This window comes from Oncorhynchus mykiss, chromosome 16, assembly GCF_013265735.2.
Source record: "Oncorhynchus mykiss isolate Arlee chromosome 16, USDA_OmykA_1.1, whole genome shotgun sequence".
Lineage (NCBI taxonomy): Eukaryota > Metazoa > Chordata > Actinopteri > Salmoniformes > Salmonidae > Oncorhynchus > Oncorhynchus mykiss.
In genome coordinates, this window is record NC_048580.1 from 49,775,692 (window position 1) to 49,798,492 (window position 22,801).

General features: G+C 43.4%; 4 protein-coding genes across 10 annotated transcripts in view; 3 read left to right on the forward strand and 1 right to left on the reverse strand.

Annotated features, from left to right (window-relative positions):
- Window positions 1-2,743, forward strand: part of si:dkey-65j6.2 (uncharacterized protein KIAA1755) — a 33,389-nt gene extending 30,646 nt beyond the window's left edge. For 2 of the 3 annotated variants that reach the window (XM_036947156.1, XM_036947153.1), the window contains exons 22-24: window positions 44-291; window positions 451-508; window positions 621-2,743. In XM_036947156.1, coding sequence (XP_036803051.1) covers window positions 44-291; window positions 451-492 — 290 coding nt within the window. In that variant the 3' untranslated portion in view covers window positions 493-508; window positions 621-2,743. The remainder of the gene's footprint in view (window positions 1-43; window positions 292-450; window positions 509-620) is intronic. The other variant, XM_036947155.1, reaches the window with a different exon arrangement.
- Window positions 2,744-2,962: 219 nt separating this feature from the next.
- Window positions 2,963-10,620, forward strand: tgm2a (transglutaminase 2, C polypeptide A). Its single transcript, XM_021566294.2, has 13 exons — window positions 2,963-3,118; window positions 3,495-3,677; window positions 4,660-4,887; window positions 4,982-5,100; window positions 5,248-5,376; window positions 5,490-5,667; window positions 6,129-6,258; window positions 6,354-6,457; window positions 6,887-7,129; window positions 7,219-7,491; window positions 7,589-7,749; window positions 8,933-9,069; window positions 9,333-10,620. The coding sequence occupies exons 1-13, from the start codon at window positions 3,109-3,111 to the stop codon at window positions 9,478-9,480; spliced, it is 2,043 nt and encodes a 680-aa protein (XP_021421969.2). The 5' UTR covers window positions 2,963-3,108; the 3' UTR covers window positions 9,481-10,620.
- LOC110492200 (regulation of nuclear pre-mRNA domain-containing protein 1B) lies at window positions 9,956-14,262 on the reverse strand. 4 transcript variants are annotated; one of them, XM_021566295.2, is made up of 9 exons: window positions 14,099-14,262; window positions 13,818-13,905; window positions 13,177-13,398; window positions 12,846-12,975; window positions 12,413-12,552; window positions 12,124-12,245; window positions 11,708-11,834; window positions 11,338-11,513; window positions 9,956-11,153 (listed from the first exon to the last, which is right to left on the reverse strand). In XM_021566295.2, exons 3-9 carry the CDS (start codon window positions 13,325-13,327, stop codon window positions 11,004-11,006), a joined length of 996 nt encoding a protein of 331 aa, XP_021421970.2. In that variant the 5' UTR covers window positions 13,328-13,398; window positions 13,818-13,905; window positions 14,099-14,262; the 3' UTR covers window positions 9,956-11,003. The 4 variants fall into 4 exon arrangements, with proteins under 4 accessions (XP_021421970.2, XP_036803053.1, XP_021421971.2 ...); XM_036947158.1 differs by having other exon boundaries at window positions 13,177-13,377; window positions 13,800-13,905; window positions 14,099-14,242; XM_021566296.2 differs by lacking the exon at window positions 13,818-13,905 and having other exon boundaries at window positions 13,177-13,377; window positions 14,091-14,244.
- On the forward strand, window positions 14,262-22,326 carry tti1 (TELO2 interacting protein 1). Of its 2 annotated transcripts, none has more exons than XM_021566293.2 (8): window positions 14,262-14,388; window positions 14,716-17,030; window positions 17,211-17,378; window positions 17,731-17,876; window positions 18,039-18,179; window positions 20,247-20,451; window positions 21,499-21,586; window positions 21,777-22,326. In XM_021566293.2, the coding sequence occupies exons 2-8, from the start codon at window positions 14,735-14,737 to the stop codon at window positions 21,958-21,960; spliced, it is 3,228 nt and encodes a 1,075-aa protein (XP_021421968.2). In that variant the 5' UTR covers window positions 14,262-14,388; window positions 14,716-14,734; the 3' UTR covers window positions 21,961-22,326. The 2 variants fall into 2 exon arrangements, with proteins under 2 accessions (XP_021421968.2, XP_036803052.1); XM_036947157.1 differs by having other exon boundaries at window positions 14,283-14,388; window positions 14,712-17,030.
- The last annotated feature ends 475 nt before the right edge of the window (window positions 22,327-22,801 follow it).

Here is a 22,801-nt window from a genome sequence, read left to right on the forward strand (position 1 = left end):
CTGAGTGATGCCATATCTACATACCTTTCTGTTGATATTCTAGTGGGCTGCACAGATTCGTCAGGTGAGAGTACCAGTGTGTTCATAAGCTCGGAACGCAGCTGCCTCTTTGCTATTGGTGGAGAGATGGAGGACTCGTCATCTGTCACGTCCCAGAGTTCCCAGTCCCATGTCAGCCAGAGAACAGCAGCACCCAGCCTCAGAAAGAACAGCTCACCTGCTACCATCAGGAAGAAGCCCTCCATCTCTCCCAAACCACCCGTGCTGGCTGCTCCTCAGAGCCTGCAAAAGGTGTGGTGAAATGATGTGATCAAGCCAGTAATTGGATCTAATTGTAAACCTTCATAAAAATTACACTGCACATTTTCAAATGTATGAATTTAGTTACATTTTGTATAATTAATCTCTTTGAATATCAAAGAAAACCGACGGCCAGTACTTTCTTCACAGGGCAAAGAAGTGGTTGTTATAGGAAAATCAACAGAAGTTTAACCTGTGGATTCAACGGGTGAGTTGAAACCAAATACAGTACTTTTCATTGCCATGTACGGGGCATAGATGTGCAATGTAGTCATTTAACTTATTATGGGATTCATTTTCTTCCTGATGGTTTCATCCAGTCAGATTGATGGTGCAGCCTGCTGTGACCGTCCTGTGGATCTCTGAGGAGTGATGATGGAGTGCAGTCAAGCTGACCATCCTGGCATGAAGAAGGTTTGAATTAAAAACGCTTGTGATAACAGATACAGTAACTAAGACCTCTAGTTGACAAGCACTGGAAAGCCACTTTTGTTTTTAAAGAGCTACTGTATCTGGAATGTTCTAGCTGAAATACCATGAAAAATGAACACCTGGTGAACTGTGGTTAGCTTAAAGGGTATCCATTCATCTGATAATACTACTTGAACAACCACTTCTTTATCAGCTACTGCTTTAACTGAATGACTATGCGTCGGACATCATTTTTATTTTACCTTTATTTAACTAGGCAAGTCAGTTAAGAACAAATTCTTATTTTCAATGACGGCCCAGGAACAGTGGGTTAACTGCCTGTTCAGGGGCAGAACGACAGATTTGTCGGCTCGGGGATTTGAACTTGCAACCTTTCGGTTACTAGCCCAACACTCTAACCACTAGGCTGCCCTGCCGCCCCATTGACTCATAGAACTTCCTTTTTCTTGTAATATGTTTGAAATCTCAGCTATGAATTTCAATGTTGCAAATGTCTTTGGAACTGACACATCCTTCCCATGTGATGTTTACCCTCTTGATTACCACATTTTTACACATTTCTGACATGGTTTATGATAACAATGTAGACATTGTCAAACAACTGGCGAAAGAAACAACAGTCTTGTCCCCATCAGTATTCTCTGCAGGTTCAGGGCAACTTGTCTGTGGCATGCTTAGACATGATTTGCTGCCCAGACAGGTAAATAGATCAATTATCCAGGGTCAAAATAAGCCCACTGACAGGTGGGAAGAGAAGCAGCAATATACATAGGCTGGGATTCAATCCAGTCGCAGATTTGGACCATGCACCATTTAAGGTAATTTCAGATTGAGCCAACATATGCAGCGTTTACCGTGAATGTGGTCTCTGTGAACACGGGAATATTGCTTTTTAAAACGTGCATTGCGGAGGAATTGCGATCAGATTGAACCCCGGCCTTAATCTATTTTTTCCATTTGGACAGAAAGCTCTGTGAATATAATCTCTGGAAAGTGCGAACACCACTAACTATAAGGGCCTGTCTGGCATCATCAGAAGCCACCAATTTCTGACTGACTATTATCCGGTTCAGTCAACATTTTATCTTACAATACTGTCATTATAAAATATGTACATTATTGACTTCTTTCTTTTCTTTTCTTATAAAAATGAATGAGCAACTTTGCTTCCTTTTTAAATGTCAATATGGTGTGACATTCTGTGAATCCACTGTTACCCATGTTAGTTTTGTTCATTGTCCACATTTCCCTTTTTCTTTTTTTGAATCTTTTTTTTTGTTATGTTTTTTATGCCCTGCTCAATGCAATGATTCTCACTGCAAAGCTATTTATTGTAGGATCAATGCCATTTTTTGTAGACAATTGAGGACTTTTGCCTGTATTTCTCCAGCAGCTAGTTTGAACTGCAGCCCACCCTTATGTTGTGCAATTAGAAGAAATGGGAACAACATCCTTCACTGGAAAATGAAACTTGCCACCTCAAAAGGTCATAGGTCATGACTAAACCTCGTGACCGAGCATAGTCCTTTTGGTCAGCACATAGCTATCGGTTAAACTGTCTGTATCAGATAATTAACAACACTGTTGTGTAGGCAAGTGGTTCCCAACTCCGGCCCTCCAGTACCTCCAACAGCAGACATATTTATTGTAGTCCCGGACAAGCACACCTGATTTAGCTTGTCAACCTATCATCAGGCCCTCAATGAGTTGAATCAGTTACTGTATGTTTGTCCGGGCTACAACACAAATGTGTGCTGTTGTTGCTATTCCAGGACCAGAGTTGGGAACCAGTGGTGTAGGCTACCCTGCTGAACTGAACGCTCCTCTACCAGCTCCCCTCCACTGTCCTGAAAAGTCAAACATGGGTTCACTGCAATGTCAGTGCACAGAACATGAGTATAAAAATGAGGCATTGAGATATTATTTTTTTAAATGTGGGTTGTCATTTAATTATAACCTCTGTCTATGATATTAATATATGTTACAAATAACAATAATGACATAAAAGGTTTATGTAAAAATGTGTTTGTTGTTATTTTATCTGAAGATTAGTAGAACACTGTTGTAAAGTATTTAGAGACCTCCATGCAAGTGTCAGGTCTGTGTGAGTCATTGTTACATATAGCAAGCTATACCATATGCTGAATTTACAAACCTACCTTTCACAATTCCATCTTTATGTAATGCAAGCCACATTTAATAATTTTGGGGAAGGAACGACGTGACTAAAACAGCTTCAAGGGGGATGTGGCCTGACAGACAACTCTGGTCATATTACACATGCTACAAATATCCCTGGGCTGACATTACAGCCAGGACATCATAAGGCATGCGTTCTAACGGCCCAACCAGGAACACCCGGCATTATCTAAAGTAATGGATCAAGGTAAAATAACAACGTTTCTTTAGTGTGTATCTATCTTGTATAGATAAATCAAAATGTACTGTGGTTCTTCATAGTCTTTGTCTGTGTTTTGCTCATGGAAGCTCTCCAAGTTTGAAAGGTGAAAGGTTGGTGGACAGGTTATTAAACAATTGAAATTACATATTTTGGCTAAGAAATACCATCAGCAGAAAATAAGCTTGACATTTGGTAACCTGTTGCTGATTAACATAGATGAATAAGTAATATAAGAGTTTGAAAGGAATACAAGTCACTGCTTGTTAGTAATCCACATTTTTACCTGTTATACTATACATTATTACTTAGGAAAATGGTCTTGATGAGATTGAAATGTGTTTTTAATTGGCTTATTTCACAGCCTTGGATATAGAGCGATGTGATTTGGAGAGTAGGATCAACAATACTACTCACCACACTGACCAGAATGGGCTTGACCGGCTGATAGTTAGAAGGGGCCTGCCCTTCACCATCACTTTGCACCTCAGATCTGGGAGTCAGTTCGAAGCAGGCGTCAGCACCTTCAGGCTCATAGTAGAGATAGGTACAGTACTGTGAACACGATACAAAGAACTCATTAGGATTGGAACATTCAGTATTTTGTCAGCAAAGCTGTATGCATATGAATGTATATTCATGTATATGAATTTACATTTACAGTGGGGTCTGAAATTATTGACACCCTTGATAAAGATGAGCAAAAATTATGTAATAAATCTTTCAAATATTTCAAGTTGGCCATTTTAATTTATAGGATTCATATTAAAATTAGCAATGGCCATCTCAGTCTCCGGACTTGAAACCTATTGAAACCTATTGAAACCTATTGAAACCTATTGAACACCTTTGGTTTGAATTGAAGAGGGCCGTCCATAAGTACAGACGAAGGATATCAAGGATCTGGAAAGATTCTGTAATAAAGTCCTAAAGGATTCAGTTGAAGTCCTCAAACCTTCCCAATGTGTTCTCCAACTCCTAAAACAATTTAGAAACAGGCTCAGTGCCGTTATCCCCGCAAGGTGAGGTATTGAAAGGGATTGAAAACTAGGGTGTCAATCATTTTTACACCGACCTTTTTGAGAAAAATCTATATAAGGTTAAACAAAATCTCTTTCAGCAATTCTCTCAGCAGTCTTAGTATAAAATCATGAAATTTCCCAATTTATTTTAGCATACAATACAGCTCAGTATTTGTATGATTTATTATATCATTTTTGCTCATCTTTATCAAGGGTGTCAATAATTTCGGACCCCACTGTAAATGTAAATTCATATACATTAATGTAAATTCACATACATACAGTTTTGCTGACAAAATACTGAATTTTCAAGCAAGGATTCTCCAACTATCTGTCAAAATTATTTTTCTTGTGCTTTTTGAGGTGGAATGACGCAAGTGTCAATAATTTCAGACCCTACTGAATGTCTACGGCATCGAGGGGAATCATCTCTTCGGTTTCTCTTTTCCTCAGTGTCTACAGGTGACTTGTCCTAAAGGCATAATTCTAATTGATGTCTTTCAACAGGGCCGTTACCTAAAGAGCAATCAGGCACCAAGTCTACCTTCAGTCTGACTGACTCTGCATTAAAGACAGCCTGGAGTGTGTCCACTAATAGTCCCCCTGGGAATGTAGTCTCTCTGTCTGTGTCCTCCCCTCCTGATGTCCCCATTGGACTGTACTCCTTGACCTTGGACCAGGGCCAGAAGGTCAAACTGGGGGAGTTTGTACTGCTGTTCAATCCCTGGTGTGCCAGTAAGTCAGAGTGTTTCGTTGCACTGTCATTAGACCAGGGAGCTCTGTAATAGATCTCGTCTGTAATCTGCTTGTCTATTTGTCTTGGCTACAGAGGATGCAGTATACATGGAGGAAGAGAGAGATAGGCAGGAGTATGTGTTATCCCAGGCTGGTCTCATCTACAAAGGCACAACAAAACGAATCAAAGCCTCCCCATGGACATTTGGCCAGGTATGTTGTGGTGCTTCCACAGAATAATACATTATATAATGTACATGTAGCATGCATAATTGGAATTTGAATTAGTTGAACTATGTACAGTATGACAAGCCAGGATGAACGTATATTTATCCCTGTCTTCCGGTTCTCCCTCTGTAGTTTGAGCCTGGGATGCTGGACATCTGTCTGAAACTCCTGGATGAGAATCCTAAATACTCGTCAGATGCCGATGCAGACTGTTCTGGAAGGAGAAACCCAGTTTATGTGACTAGGGTGATCAGTGCCATGGTAAGTGTGAGCACTGAAGTACCAGGATGTGGCTGTGCTCAGACTAAACATCAGGCACTATTGACTGCAATACATCAATATAAGAAAGTAATGATTTTATCCTTGTGTGTCAGATCAACAGTAATGATGACAAAGGTGTGCTAGTGGGGAACTGGTCAGGTGACTATGATGATGGCGTGAGACCCTCTCACTGGACAGAGAGTGTTGCCATACTACATCAGTGGGCTGATAACTGCTGCCAGAGGGTTCGCTATGGCCAGTGTTGGGTGTTTGCTGCAGTAGCATGCACAGGTAAAAGCCAAATAACTTTGTTCAGAGTGTGCAAAGCTGTCATCAAGGTAAAGGGTAGCTACTTTGAAGAATCTAAAATATATTTTGATTTGTTTAACACTTTTTTGGTTACTACATTATTCCATGTGTTATTTCATAGTTTTGATACCTTCACTATTATTCTACAATGTAGAAAATAGCAAAAAGAAATAAAAACCCTTGAATGAGTAGGTGTGTCCAAACGTTTGACTGGTACTGTACATAAAATAGTGAATGTATATATTTGTCTTGAAGCTGCAAGTACTAGAATACATATTTTGTCTGGTCATGAGGCAAGCCCTTTAACAAGATTATTTATAGTGCATAGCTTCAATGGAAACTGTCAGGACTGTAATCTGCAGCTACTTGTAATACCTTCAGTGCCTTTCTTTATGTGCCAAGTGATAGGAAGGTGCTGATGTGTGACTTCTTCTGTCCACAAGTTTCTCGTGCTCTGGGTATCCCGTGTCGAGTGGTTACTAACTTTGGATCCGCTCATGACACGAACAGCAACCTACTGATTGAGTTCCTGTATGATGAGGATGGGAACGATATATCTGATGATTCCGTATGGTGAGAATAATACTCTAAGCGCTGCTGAAACAAAAATGCTCTATATGATCGTGAAACAATGTTACAATGTACCCGTATTATACACTTTGTTTCAGGAACTTCCACGTGTGGGTGGATAATTGGATGGCTCGTCCTGATCTTGATGCAGGCTATGATGGCTGGCAAGCAAGTGACCCCACACCACAAGAAAAGAGTGAAGGTGACCCAGCAAATTTTAACGCACATAAGTTATATTTCAAGTCAGACTCCACCGTGAGCATGAAAATGCTTCATAGATTAAGCTGGCACTATTATCATGGCCAAAGCAAGTAATGAATTAACTCACACTCTAGACACAGGCCTCTTAGGTGTCTTAGAATGCAATACTATCTGTGTGATATGCCTGTTACTAGGTATTAATCCACTCAGCTGGGAGTATCTAGGTCACTATCTACCTCAACTCATTTAATGCAAGGTGCAACCAGTTAAGATGCATGGTAGTCTGATGTAGGCCTATCTTCAGAGATATCCAGAGACAATTGTTGAAAGGGAAACGTTTTATGATGTGTTACTTTGTCTGGTATGTACACTCTCACAACAATTGCAGTACAACAACCCACTCCATGTCCTTGGTTATTCTATCTGACAGGAGTGTTCTGCTGTGGCCCTGTCCCTCTGAAAGCCATTAAAGAGGGGGAACTAAACCTGAAGTACGACGCCCCGTTTGTGTTTGCTGAGGTCAACGCTGACGTGGTCGAGTATGTGAAGCTGACCAATGGTAGGATGGTAAAGATGGGGGGATCGTCCATAGATGTGGGGCACTTTATTAGCACCAAGGCTGTGGGCAGTGACGAGAGGCACGACATCACACACCTATACAAGCACCCTGAAGGTAGGTCACATGTCTGCAGGACACATAAAATCAGACTAGTCTTTGTAAATCTGTGCTAGAGCTGCATTATAACTTCTGGTGGCTTTCAGGTTCTTTGCAGGAGAGAGAGGTCTTTGAGAGAGCCAAGCATCACCATGAGCTCCAGCAGAAAGGAGAGGAACCAGGCCTGAAGGTGAAGATCAAGGTGTCCCCTGACATGGACATTGGGGCAGATTTTGATGTGTTTGCAGTCACAAACAACACAGAGGCTGACAAGACGTGTCGTGTTATGTTTTATGCCCGAATTGTGTCCTATGATGGCAAACCAGGTGCCAATTGTGGATTTATTGAAGACTTAACCATGGAGGTTCCCACTGGAAAAGGTCAGGTTTCATTTGTTTTACTTCGTGCCATCTACAGTATTAGCCAGAAACATGGAATGTATATGTTTTCCTGACCCTGCTGTCTTCTGATCTGTAGAGAAGCGCCTTCCCCTAAGACTGGAGTATGTTGACTATGGTAACACCATAACGTCAGATAGGCTGATTCAATTGGTTCTCATTGTCATCGAATCAAGTCCCAGGGAATTCCACAAGGCAAAGAGGACCATTGTGCTGGAGAACCCAGATATAGCCATTAAGGTATTGGTTATTTTCTTTACCAATTCTTTGTAGAAATTGGGATGTTAAATCAAATCATTCAAAATGTTTCCTTTCCTCAGATAAAGTTGATAACTTTTAGTGTAATATTTACACTACCGTTCAAAAGTTTGGGGTCACTTTGAAATGTCCTTCTTTTTGAAAGAGAAGCAAAAAAAATGGTCCATTAAAATAACATCAAATTGATCAGAAATACAGTGTAGACATTGTTAATGTTGTAAATGACAATTGTAGCTGGAAACGGCAGATTTTTTATGGAATATCTACATAGGCGTAGAGGCCCATTATCAGCAACCATCACTCCTGTGTTCCAATGGCACGTTGTGTTAGCTAATCTATGTTAATCATTTTAAAAGGCTAATTGATCATTAGAAAACCCTTTCGCAATTATGTTAGCACAGCTGAAAACTGTTGTTCTGATTAAAGAAGCAATAAAACTGGCCATTAGAGTAGTTGAGCATCTGAAGCATCAGCATTTGTGGGTTCGATTACAGGCTCAAAATGCTCAGGATCAAAGAACTTTCTTCGGAAACTCAGCAGTCTATTCTTGTTCTGAGAAATGAAGGCTATTCCATGTGAGAAATTGCCAAGAAACTGAAGATCTCGTACAACACTGTGTACTACTCCCTTCACAGAACAGCACACACTGGAGTGGGAGGCCCCGGTGCAGAACTGAGCAAGAGGACAATTACATTAGAGTGTCTAGTTTGAGAAGCAGACGCCTCACAAGTCCTCACCTGGCAGTTTCATTAAATAGTACCCTCAAAACACCAATCTCAACGTCAACAGTGAAGAGGCGACTCCGGGATGCTGGCCTTCTAGGCTGAGTTGCAAAGAAAAAGCCATATCTCAGACTGGCCAATAAAAAGAAAAGATTAAGATGGGCAAAAAAACACGGACACTGGACAGAGGAATTCTGCCTAGAAGGCCAGCATCTAGATATTCTATTAAAAATCAGCCGTTACAATAGTCCAGCTACAATAGTCATTTACAACATTAACAATGTCTACACTGTATTTCTGATCAATTTTATGTTATTTTAATAGACAAAAAATGAGCTTTTCTTTCAAAAACACAGACATTTCTAAGTGACCCCAAACTTTTGAACGGTAGTGTAGGTATTCGGAGAGGGTATAATCAGCATGTCTAACATGTTCTCCTGCAGCTCCTGGGAGAACCCAGAGTGAACCAGAAGCTGTCTGCACAAATCTCACTACAGAACCCTCTACCAGAACCCCTGCAGAACTGCTTCTTCAGTGTGATTGGAGCCGGCCTCACAGATGGAAAAATCCTCATACAGAAGTATACAAACAGTGCTGACACACTGGATCTGTTCAATATTAGCTTGATAGCTTTTTTAGCCACTAGTCAGCAAAGAATCTCCAAATATGGAAGTACAGTTGTAGTAGGCATGATTGTAAACTCACTTCAAGGCCACATATCCTTCTCACATTGGAAAATACTAGAGCTCCTCTCATATAGCCCACCAGTAAACTATGCTCTCTGCCTACGTCACTGTATCCTTCCCTCTCATGCCCTTCCTGTTCTCTCTATTCTCCCTGCAGTGTTGGAACTGTGGGTCCAAAACAAGAGGTCAAGTACACAGTGGAATTCACACCTACTAGCACCGGGTCCAGGACCCTAACGGTAGATTTTGACAGTGACAAGCTGAGCAACATCAAGGGATACTTGAACATTGAGATAAAGGAATGAATCATTTAACAGCCAACGACACTAATGCCATTATTATTATTTTTTTTTAAAGAAGAGATTTGCCACATTTCAATTGCACTGCCTTGCAGTATTTGATGACATCTGTACGTTTGCATGCTGTAGCACTTAGATGAGCATTTCTAATTATTCAAGAAATACAAATATTCGATTTGTTTCACAGAAAAGTGAATGGCCTTTTTACATTTGTAAATGCTGTGAAAGTCCATTGTTCTACATCAGATAGCGCAGCAAATATGTTTGCACTGAATCAGAGACAAGTGTTGTGTAGAAGTAAAGCCACCTGTAGGAAGACAACGGTAGAAGTCGATGTGCACCTGAATGTCCACCTAAAAATATAAACAGACTCAGTGTATCAATGTCACAGTCAGAGTATAAACCAGTCTGGACAGCTTTAGTCCGAGTATAAACCAGTCTGGACAGCTTTAGTCAGAGTATAAACCAGTCTGGACAGCTTTTTTTCCAATTGTTCAATTTTATTTGTATCCATGGATTTGTTTTTTTTTACTGAAAAACTACAGCTTTAGTACATTATCTGCAAAACATCATTTCTTGGGGCAGATGCCCTCCTATTACTCCTACTGCATTCTGTAACATTGACAAGCACTTATCTCCCAGGATCCATAATCCAAACTTAAGAGATCGCAGAAATCAGATTGTCAACCATCGTAAAACTGAGTTAACGATTGACTCCTGAGGAAGGAAGGACTGCAGCGGTGACAGAAGGAACCGTGAGCCAGTTCAGATTCTGCTACTCTGTCAAGTCTGAATAATGCTGAATAATTGGTGGCAAGGCACAGCCCTGAAAAGCATCAGTCTGCTAGTTAGTTTGACATTTGTACCAAGTGATGCAATCATCAAAGACCATTTTATGGACACGTGTTTCTAAGTGACTGTAAGTCAGTGTCTCCAACTGCCCCAAGTTCGCTCTCATAACTTCTATCAACCACATGTCTGAGGGCTAAAATATTTCACATTGGATTGAGAAAAACTACCACATGGTTGTAACGGTATCGACTGATGATTGGTATGCATGACGACAGACCTGAAAAGTGTTGAGCTGGAATAATGGAAGATGAAAATAATATCACAAACAAAATATAACCTACATAGAAAAACATCCCCCCCTCCCCAACATTACAAAAATCAACCAACTTTAAAGCCATTAAAATAAATGAGATGCATCTCTTCATAAAGATCTAGTGGGTGTGTGAGCCACCATCCCACCATACGAGCACATAAACAATGCAGAAAAATGGGGATTGGCTGATGACCAACACTTCTCTTCTTTCCAACGCAGAATCAGTTAGCTGGCATTCACAATAAAAACAAACAGGAGAAATTTGTCCAAGCTGGTGGAACAGAATCGTCAACAGCCATTGTCTCCCCCACCAGGGATGTCCCCAAGCTCCCACTGTCCCTCTGAGCCTCTCCCTAGGGTTCAGTAGCAAGAGAGCAGGTTCAACAGTGTGTGCCCTGGCAAGAGGCAGGGTGTGGCAGGGAGCTCAGTCGGTGGAGAACAGGTCTCCAGCAGAGGGTAGAGGAGCCAGACCTCCCGTCACATTGGGCAGCAGAGAGAGGTCAGGCAGGCTCTGGATGTGGGACTTGAGGTCCTTGCGCACCTGTGTGACCCGTGCCAGCTTCTGTTTGTACTCCTGCAATACAAAGAACGCTACTGATGTCAAACGGTACACAGTTCAGATGGGTTCACTGATTACTTCTTCTAAACAAGCCATAGCTGCTGTAATTTTATAATGGGAACATAAATATTTCCACATTCTAATTACTTGTTTGTAACAAGAGACAAGTAAAACAGTGATTTAGATGGTTTAGACATGCCTCCAGTTTCTTCTCCCTCTCGGTGAGGGCTTCCTTCTGGCTACCGATGTACTCTGTCAGCATGCGCGCCAGCTGCCTCCTGTCCTCCAGCTCAGCAGCCAGACGTCCGTTATACTCAGCCAGCAGTAGACAGGCCTCATCCACCGTCTTGGACAGTTTATCAGCTGCCTCCTTATCTATAGGGTCAGGGTGAGTCAAGTCAAACAGGGTGGAATGTTTCCTTAAGCACAATTTCGAAAACGATTTAATTCACCAAATTTAAGTTTGAAAAAATAATCCCTTCACCTACAATACACATTGAGTTTGGAGATGGGCGGGGACAAAAGTTCACCTGTGCTCCAGATACCACGAAGACTCCCTCGGGACTTACCAGTAATCTTCTCTAGCAGGGACACATCCTGCACCTCCTGTGGCAGAGAGGCAATCTTCTGGCGCACAGCAGCATCACCCGAGGCCGCATTCTCTAGGTCCTGCAGGGCTTTGACCAGCTCCTCCGTCTGAGGGGAGGATGGGGGAAGAAGTGAAGGGTGTGTGAATACCAAAGCTCTAGGTATCAATCTCCAATTTTCAATCTGGAGAATGTTTCTAAAACACAATTAACAAACAAAGTACAAAAACGACAATTTTCCAAATCATGAGTCCATTGGACATCTATGGATCACTGACACCTAGTGGAGAGTTGGGAGATAATTACAACTAGTGTGAAAAGCTGTCACATTGCAGTGTAATAAGCAAAGTACTGGTGGATGGGCTAAAGACATATGGAGTTGTGTTAGTTCTGTCTACCAGCTGTGGCCCTGAGATGTCTGAATCCTGTGGGGACATGTGGCCCCTGTAGTCGTCATCTTCTTCCTCTTCTTCCAGCTCCTGGATTTTCTGATAGGTCCGTTTAGGGGCCTTCTTCTCTTCTGTATAAAAAAATACCACAGATTTATACAAAAACAACCAATTGGAAGATGATGTTGCATGGGAATTCTGACATCCAAACACACACACACACACGAAACATGCTGTCACCAGTCAGTCATCTAGTAAAGCTGTACTGCTACATCAGTGATAACCTAACTGACCGTACCTGTGGGTTGGTGTTGGGGGCTGTTAGAGTCTTCGATGGCGAGCTTCAGCTGCTGGATGAACTCTACCTTGTAGAGGCTGCGCTCCTGCCAGATAGTGAGCAGCCTGTCCATGGGCCTTCTACAGCCATCATCAGCCTCTCTGAGGGAGAGAGAGAAAAAGAGAGATTTATCATGAAATTCAACTCTTCCTAGCCAAGCAACTCAATAACTTATTTTATACTCTTGGTTCTTGTCTTGTTATACTGCAGTAGCAGTGTACTCCACATACCAATGTTTAGAAGCAGGTTAATGTCTTACTGATGTAGCTAGGCCAACCCTCCAATGCAAACACGGTATACTAAAACATAGGCCTGCAGCACAAGTCTCTTAAAGGAACATTTCAGTGCGAGAGAAAAGTTTAGCTCTGAAACTGTATCATCCCAGACCACATACCTTGCAACATGAGAGCAAGCATCAACAAGGACTGTCTCAAAGTCTTTGGCGAACTCTGGACCTTTCTTCTTGCTGTTTTGAATCACATCATTGGCAAGATAAAGGAACGTCAACTTCCTGCTGCTTTTTGCTGAAAGACAAATACAGAAAGTAGAAAAGACAAATACAGGAAGTAGACAAGACAAATACAGAAAGTAGACAAGACAAATACAGAAAGTAGACAAGGTAAATAACAGTGTTTGGCATACTTCAAGTGACATTAACGTTTCAGTTTACAACTAGCTGTGGTAGACAATATTGTCGAGGTGGCAACGTTCATAAGTTCTCTCACCTTTCTTCAGTTCTCTGTGCCATACTTTGACGATGAGCGACGAGTGTTTGCGATGATGAATGATCCACAGAGACAGCGTCTGAACGCTCTGCTGAGAGTTGCTGAGCTCCGAAAGCTTCTTCTCCAACGCAGACTCAGAAAATGATGACATGATGTGCCCAGATAGGTCTTTCTTTGATATGCCTCACCTCACAACTGTTTCTTGGACGTTAACTAAGGAAACTAGCAATGTCATCAAAAACAAAAGTTCCAGACAGTTAGCCATGCAACCTGCTAATGTTATGCATGAAACCCCCTAACGTTAACTACCCAAACGTCTGTTTGTCCATGCTTCTCGAGTCTTTCTTAATTTAACTACCTACAAAAACGTGTTCAATTATGCAATCGCCTTTACATTGATGAGTTCGCAATCTAGTAAACGTGTTTACCTCGCTATCTAACGATAACGTTATAGTATCTATTTACAAATAGCCATCTAGAAAGTCCTAGCTAGATAGCGTTAGCCTAGCGAGTTAGCTAACATATTCACTGGCTTTGTTTTCTCTCTAGCTATTCTGGGATACTAGTTGCAAGTTCATTACCAATACATCCATTCACAGTCTAGTAAATGTGCGTTTCAATACACATATATGTCGCTATACCGTCACTCCGTTAGCCAGCTGTCTTTCTAAAAGTCTCTGGATCTCTTCAAAGATGGCCGCTTGACCTTTCACCCGACAGGTACAAAATCTGTTCGAAAAACGTTGCAGAGTAACTGGTGAAATTAGATCATTACTTGAAATATTAGCAAATTATTGTCACGTATAGCTCTATATTAAACGACATACATGTACATGCAAATTAGCTCGCTAAATCAACCGCTGTCGGTCAAGTATCATCATGCTTTGCTTAGGGTGGGAAAACGACAAAGATACAATCGTACCGTTTCCTTTAGCCAGTTTTGCAGGTCAAAAAATTGAAGTGCAGCGAAATCAACTTTGACCCCAACATATGTTTAAATATAATTAATTTACAAGTATTAACTGCACCAAAACAAGCAAGCTAGCAAACAAGCATGGTAAACACAGCTATGCGACGCAGGATAATGACGTAGCTACAGGGAAAAGTGACGCTAGTGTGACAGTCAGCTAGGACAGTCTTCATTCAGTTTCAGTGCTGTATCTCGAAAGGAGTTCGTCTCAGATGTCCGTTACAAAATATTTACTAACAAAGGTAAGCTAATTTGAAGCTTACTTTGTTAGGTTACTCTTGCTTTGGCATTTAAGCATTCCATTAGATAGCTAGCTTTCTGTCTATCTAACGTTAACGTTACCTTTAGCAAGGATGGCCAGGCAAAGTTCTGTTTTGGGTTGACGAGCAAAGGACCAAAGTTAGGCCTATAAGATGAACATTTAGGTAACTGAAAGATAAGCTATTATTCTGATAGTCAAAATAATTTTAATGCATTGAGCATGCCTACTGCTAAACTGCATCCCACTACTGCATCCCAAAACAGTTTATGATCAAATGACCAATTTCATCATTCTCTCTTTCAGTGAGTGACCTCTGTCTTCAAAGAATGGACCATCAGATTGATGACCCAAAGCTTGCTTTTGCTTACCTCCGTCCAGCCTGTGTGCTCCTGACTCGTGAGCCCACGGTGGGCAATGTGGAAACCCTGAGCACACAGCTGAGGCATGTAAATCATGGAACTCTGCAGCAGCTGCAGGACTATGTCCTTTTTCCTCTCCGCTTCATCCTCAAAATCCCTGGCCCCAAGCGGGATGGCTTGATCCAGGCTGTGGCTGAGGCCATGGGATATGTCCTGGAGAACACCTGTGTACGGAGCTGGGAGACGCTGAGGGACCTTCTCTCCGAGCTCTGCCTCTGCCTTTGCTCCCCCACGGACCCAGGGAAGCCAGCACCTACCTCCGAGGAGCTGAGAGCTGCAGTACTGAGGTGCCTGGATGCTCTGCTCCATGCAGCCTATGGTGACGTGGTCTTCAAGCTGTTTGAGCCCATCATGCTGCCTGGCCTTGGGGCTGCTATCTCCCTGCTGCTGGCACTGGGAGAGCAGGAGAAGTCCCGCACCGTGCAGGCTGCTGCTCTGAAATGCCTGCAGGCCCTGACCCTCCAGTGTGACTGTTCTATGGACCATGTGTTGGTGGGTCAGAAGGAGAGGCGTATCCTAGGCAGCACCATGGCTTCTTTCTTACCTGGGATCACCATCGCTGTGAGCCGTGTGATCACTGGCGATATGAGACATGGACATGCTGTCACAGTTAGGGCCATTAAGGTGTGGTTTAAGACAGTGGGATTGGTGATGGCTGATGACCAGCTTCAGAACACAGGGACTGGGGAGAGACAGCTGTGGGAACTAGGGAGAGCATGGGAGCTGGTAGTGCAGAGAACTCAAGACTGGGTGCGAAACACCTCTGGGAGGCTGGCCTTACTGTTAAAAAAGATCATCTCCTGCACCTCAGCTCATCAGCACTGGAGAGTGAGGCTTGAGATGGTGAACTTCTCAGACCACCTCCTGGCCAACTGTAACTCCTCCCTGGGTGAGTGTGTGGGCCCCCTCCTGGAGGCTCTGGTGGGGGCTGTGAACGATGAGGAGCCCACTGTGAGGGAGAGGTGTGAGGCTGCCCTGAGGGAGGTTGCAGAGAGGCATCAGAGCTCAGATAGTAACAACCAGGCCTTTACTGACGTTCTGTCAGAGAACCTCCACTCCCTGGCCACCTCGCTGCCGCGCCTCATGAGAACGTCTGATGACCAGCGTAAGGTGTTTGTCCTCAACGTGTTCCTGGGCTACCTCAAAATCCTGGGCCCCAAGGTGATAGTGGTACTCAACTCGGCGGCCCACCTCCAGCGGGTGTCCAAGGCCCTGATGCAGGTGTTGGAGTTAGACGTGATGGACGTACGCATCGTGGAGGAGAGGAGCTCTGCCGTAACTGTGGAGACGGGGCCTGGGGCACATGCTCAGAGGAAGCACTTCCTCTACTTCACAGACGAAAGAATCTTCTCCCTGCTCAAGGAGATCTGCAGGGTGTTAGGTTACTATGGGAACGTCTATCTCCTAGTAGATCACTTAATGGATCTGTACAAGGAGTCATCGGTCTACAGGAAGCAAGCTGCAATGGTGCTGAATGAGGTGATCACAGGAGCAGCAGGCATCGGTGTGGCTGGAGGCCAGGAGAGGCAGGGAGTGCCCAGTCAGGAGGACCTGAAAGCAGTAGTAGAATCCATTATAGAGGAGTACATCTGCCTGAGCCACTGGCACCTGCCAACCCTTATTGGTGAGGAGTCAGACAGAGGGAACCAGGAGCAGCAAACTCTGTTTAGTCTCTTCTCCATATCTAATGCGGTTGAAGGGAAAGGGAATCCCCTCCAGTTGGTCCAAGCAGTCCACAAGAGCTCCACCATCCACGAGCTGAACAGCAACATCTGGCAGATCTGCATTCAATTGGAGGGGATAGGCTGCTTTGCCCAGGCCTTGGGGATGGACTTCCGTCTCATTCTGATGACATCACTGTACCCGGTTCTGGAGAAGGCCGGGGATGAAACCCTGTTGATCAGCCAGGCAGCGCTGGATGCCATGTGGGACATCAGCCGGGCCTGTGGATATGCCTCCCTGAAGGAGCTGATCAATGAGAACTCAGATTACCTGCTGAACGATGTATCTTTGAACCTCCAGAGGCTGGGTGTCCACCCCCACGCCCCCAGGGTCCTCACCGTCATGTTCAGTCACTCCGACCCCAGCCTGCTGCCTCTGGTGGGGGACATAGTCCAGGACGTGCTGCTGGCTCTGGACATGAGCTACGACGAGACGTCCCCTCTGTTCTGCACTGTGCTGCACTCACTTATGAAGGCTCTAGGTAAAGTTTCCACATCCACTTAAATGTTTTCCCTAGTTTATAACATTGTTATCACCATGTCATGGCATGCTTTTGAATTGGAGAACTCAGAGGAAATTGAAACGCAGGACACAAAATGACAACCTTTAGCTAACACAACCTAAGTAACACAATCTTAATCATGTTGCTTTTCCACTACAGCGAGGTGGTTCCCCTCTAGTGTTGCGGGAACAAGTGACGCTTTGGGAACCAAGAAGGTGTGGCGTGAGCAGGACCAGCTGAATGTGCGCCAGTTTCTCCTGGACTACCACAAACAGAAGGAGCTGGCAGTGGGCATCGGGGCAGAGGAGGAGGGCACAGAGCACCCAGGTTAGTTTGGGCTCTCTCTGACTGCCACACTATTCCCCTGAAAACAAAGTTCTCACATTAATGATGCACAACATTAGCGCCGTGCTTGGTGAAGGTTCTCAAGACTACTGTGCCGTGTCAGACCTGAATAAGTTTGACTCGTGCCGTTTTCCTTCATAGCTGAGTCTGAGTCATTGCGCTGCTTTTTAGGCATCGGGACGATTTTGTGTGGTGTGCTGCTGTGACAGGTAGCCATGTTTCAAAAATGTCAGTTGAAAACGGTGCAACAGACATCAGAACCCATCAGTGTTATGAGTTCCTGGGTTTCTAGCACTGAATTCAAACGTGTATTATTATTTTTATTTGAATTCAGAGCTCCCGCCAAGCATGGACTGTGAAGAGGATATGGATGGTCCTGATGTGAAAGTTGAGCTTCCAGCCCACATCACCATAGCTAAAGACGTCATGGAGCGCTGCATTCACCTGCTCTCAGACCCCAGCCTGAGACTCAGACTCAAGGTAGTACTCTAGATTCTTTTGAATTCAAAGATACTTAGCTTGAAATCTAAAGACCAGAGAGTTCAATAAAATATAAGCCTCTGCCACATGTTGCTGTCAGGTGTGCTCACTATCTCCAATTCTGTGAGTCCTGACCCAGGTTTTTGATTTGGTTTGTTGCAGGTCCTGGATGTGTTGGAACTGTGTGTGTGTGTGCTAAGTCAGAAGGAGAATGAGCTACTGCCCATGGCCCACCGCTGCTGGCCTGCCCTGCTGATCAGACTTACTGCTGATGACCCATTAGCTGTCCTCCGAGCCTTCAGGGTGTCTATTTTACTACTGCTCCCACCTTCACTCAGTTAAATAATAATAATTTCCTGTTTACATAATACATAGTTGATTACATAATTAGGAAAAAGTACACATGGGAATTCATTTGTCAGTCAGGTCCATAAGTATTTGGAAAGTGACACAATTTGCATAATTTTGGCTCTGTACGCCACCACAATGGATTTGAAAGGAAATAATCAAGATGTGCTTTAAGTGTAGACTTTCATCTTTAATTTAAGGTTTTGTCAAAATTATTGTATGAACCGTTATGGAATTACAGCCATTTTTATACATAGCCCCCCAATTTTAGGGGCTCAAAAGTAATTTGACAAACTAACATAATCATAAATTAAATTGTGAGTTTTAATATTTGGTTGCAAATCCTTTGCACTCAATGACTGCCTGAAGTCTTGAACCCATAAACATCACCAGATGCTGGGTTTCTTCCCTGGTGATGCTCTGTCAGGCCTTTACTGTCTTCAGTTCCTGCTTGTTCTTGGGGCATTTTGCCTTCAGTTTTGCCTTCCTGCAAGTGAAATGCATGCTCAATTGGCTTCAGGTGATTGACTTGGCCATTGCAGAACATTCCACTTCTTCGTCTTAAAAAAGTATTGCGTTGCTTTCGGGTCATTGTCCATCTGCACTGCGAAGCACCGTCCAATGAGTTTTGAAGCATTTGGCTGAATCTGAGCAGAGTTTTTTTTATAGACTTCAGAATTGATCCTGCTGCCTTTATCACCATGCTTCACAGAATTTTTTTTTTTTTTTTTTTAAACCTTTAACTAGGCAAGTCAGTTAAGAACAAATTCTTATTTTCAATGAACTGCCTGTTCAGGGGCAGAACGACAGATTTGTACCTTGTCAGCTCAGGGGTTTGAACTTGCAACCTTCCGGTTACTAGTCCAACGCTCTAACCACTAGGCTACCCTGCCACCCCAGATAAGGTGGTATGCTTCGGATCATGAGCAGTTCCTTCCCTTTTTCCATTCTCTTCTCTTTCCATCATTCTGGTACAAGTCGATCTTTGTCTCATCTGTCCATAGGACGTTGTTCCTGAACTGTACAGGCTTTTTTAGATGTTTGTTGACAAACTAATCTGGTCTTCCTGTTTTTGAGGCTTACCAATGGTTTACATCTTGTGGTAAACCCTCTGTATTTACTCGAGTGAAGTGTTCTCTTGGTTGTTGACTTTGACACAGATAGGCCTGCCTCCTGGAGGGTGTCCTTGATCTGGCCAACTGTTGTGAAGGGGTTTTTCTTCACCAGGGAAATAATTATTCTGTCACCACAGTTGTTTTCCATGGTCTTCTGGGACTTTTGGTGTTCCTGAGCTCACCAGTGCGTTCTTTCTTTTTAAGAATGTCCCAAATAGTTGATTTGGCCACACCTAATGTTTTTGCTATCTCTCTGATGGATTTGTTTTGTCAGCCTAATGATGGCTTGCTTCACTGGCAGTGACAGCTCTTTGGACTTCATATTGAGGGTTAACAGCAACAGATTCCAAATGCCACTCTTGAAATCAATTCTAGACCTTGTATCTGCTTCCTTTTTTCATTTAAACCAGACAAGTCAGTTCAGAACAAATTCTTATTTACAGTGACGGCCTACACCGGCCAAACCCGGACTCCCAATCACGGACGGTTGTGAATAAGCCTGGAGTCGAACCAGGGTGTCTGTAGTGACACCTTTAGCACTGAGATGCAGCGCCTTAGACCGCTGCGCCACTCAGGAGCCGCGAGTGTAAATGAACTAATGAGGGAATAACACAAGACCTGCTCATGGAACAGCTGAGAAGCCAATTGTCCAGTTACTTTGGGTCACTTAAAAAGAGGGCGACCACATATAGAAAGTGCTGTAATTCCTACACCGTTCATCCGATTTGGAATACTCAAATTAAAGCTGAAAGTCTGCCCTTTCAGCTCGTATTCATTATTTAATTTCAACTCCAATATGCTGTGGTAGATAATAATAACTTGGTCAATGTCCAAATATTTACAGACCTGACTGTATACATATGATCCACCTAGAACCGTTGGTATTTATAATGATGTATTTCTCTAGGTTCTGTGCACGTTGGGGGAAACCTGCAGAGATTTCATGAGGAAGAGGGTGTCTAAAGAGGTGATCCCCAAGCTGACTGCCTGGCTGTCCAAACAGGCGCCAGTGAGTGCCAGGGCTGGCCCAGTCTACAGCCACACCCTGGCCTACAAGTTACAGCTGGCTGTGCTGCAGGGCCTGGGGGCTCTCTGCCTTCATCTGGACCTAGGTAGGCACTCAGCTTTATTTTCATAATTTTTTAGGGAATGTTAAAACGGTAACGTTTTTGGCCACTAGGTGCCACTATTGCGCTGTTTTGGAATTACATGGGTGTATCCTATAGACTGCATTGAATGGTGTATGTTCATGTACATTTCCCCAACCAAGCTCCCAAGGGAGACAGACATTGCTGCTGCCTTAGTCAAGGGATATCGAGACACACAAGGCAGGGCCAGCATGACACCCACCGTTTGGATACACCTCACCTAGCTGAGCCGATTCATGGTCTTTCTGTCCTTGGTCTGTGAAGACGCTACCTCCCTTCACATCAACCCCAGATGAATACAGCTGAGTCGGTTTAAGTTGAGACACAGAGAGACAGAGGCTGCTGCAGCAGAAATAGTAGAACACACTGGTAAACATCAGCTCCACCTCACCACTGGGGCATCTCCAGAAAGGCAATTCTTGGCCATAGAGAAATTCTCCCAATGTGATACGCTTTAAGTTTATTTACCCCAATAGAGAAACACCTGGGCTGGCCTCTCTCTCAGTATTTATTTTCAGTGTTCACCTCTTGATTCCACAGAAAAGAGGAGGATAGGTATACTGGATCAAATGAATTCTGAAATAATCCCATTTATCTTTTCAAATATGCACCAATGTTTTCTGACACAACGAGCAGGCTGGTTTTTCACCCGTCTGGGTTGAATTGCCAAATAAGAAAAGCTTTAGCAAGAAGCGAGAAAGCTTATTTTGAAATGAGGTTTGAATGGCAGCCCAGTTAGGAGCTTAGGGAATACGTGTCTGGGATCGGGGGAATGGGGAGGGGACTACTACAAAGTGATGGAGTTGCCATGGTTATGAAAGGTACTGAGAGTGGGGAGTGGATGTGTGAAATCCGGAGATGGCGGCAGGCTGCTGTGAAATTCCCAAGTCATTTCAGTATTTTATTTTTTCCTCAACAGTATCTCCATTTTCTTTTTTCTTTTCCCATTTTTTTTCTTTTCCTTGGTTTTCATTCTGGTATATATGTGGTATATCTGAGTTGTATTTGCAGGGGACTCAGATATGGATGCTGTAACGGAATCCTGCCTGCCCTACCTCAGCTGTAGACAGCCACCCAAACTGCAAGAGGCCTGTCTGAGGTATATTTGTATTGCAATAATAAATCTAGCAGTACAATTAAAATCCTGTTTTTATCTGGTACCATCTCCTTATCATGTCTGTATATTGTGATTTATCCCATATCATTTATGACCTTACGTTTTAGAGTAAGCCTTCTATTGTCATTTTATTCAGTTGAATTGATCTATGCGCTATCTCTATTCTGTGTAGTGTCTTCCTCCGCCTAATAGAAGTGGATCCTGATGCCTTCTGGTTGACTCTGAACGAGCTGTACTGTCCCTGCTCCTACAACCCACCCCACCCTGACCTGCAGCCTGTGGAGCTGAGTGGGATGGGCCTCCCGAGGAATGAATACACAGATAATGTCTTGAAACTCCTGGAGGACTTTGCCTGAGGACACACAGCCAGCAGGGATTCAGATCCAGTGAGCTGCACTGATGAACAGTACCCCAGTCATCCACCCGTCTGTCCCCAAGCCGAGAAAGGAACACTACACTGACGACAGCCTCAGGAGAGCATAGCTTGTCCCCCAACCTCTTTTCAGGGACTCTGCCTTGCAGACTTCATCCTATAGTTTAACAGTGACTTTGAAACACAAGTGTTAAGTGCTGATTCTGTTGTGTTGGGTAAGGGTGTACATATTCCTATGTGCTCTCAAGGGATGGACAAACGACCAGTATTTTGAATGTAAAGAGAAAAAAAAGGTAGTAATTAATAGTCCTCTTTTTAATAAACAATTATTGTTTTTTTAATTATAACAGAAATGTATTTTTCCTGACCTCTTCGTTGTAACTGCTTAGCCTTTCATACAAGTAGCTGTAGCAATCTATGCCATAATTGATATTTTCTACCGTAAGTAGAATGGCAGAGCTTTCATTTGCCTGCAATTCCGCCTTTTTTTAAATGTATGTTATTATTTTATTTTTTTCACCTTTATTTAACCAGGTAGGCCAGTTGAGAACAAGTTCTCATTTACAACTGTGACCTGGCCAAGATAAAGCAAAGCAGTGCGACACAAACAACAACACAGAGTTGATTTCTCAAATGATTGCCTCGCCTGGTTCACCAACTACTTCTCTCATAGAGTTCAGTGTGTCAAATCGGAGGGCCTGTTTGCCCGGGCCTCTGGCAGTCTCTATGGGGGTGCCACAGGGTTCAATTCTTGGGCTGACTCTCCTCTGTATACATCAATGATGTCACTCTTGCTGCTGGTGAGTCACTGAACCAGGTGTCTG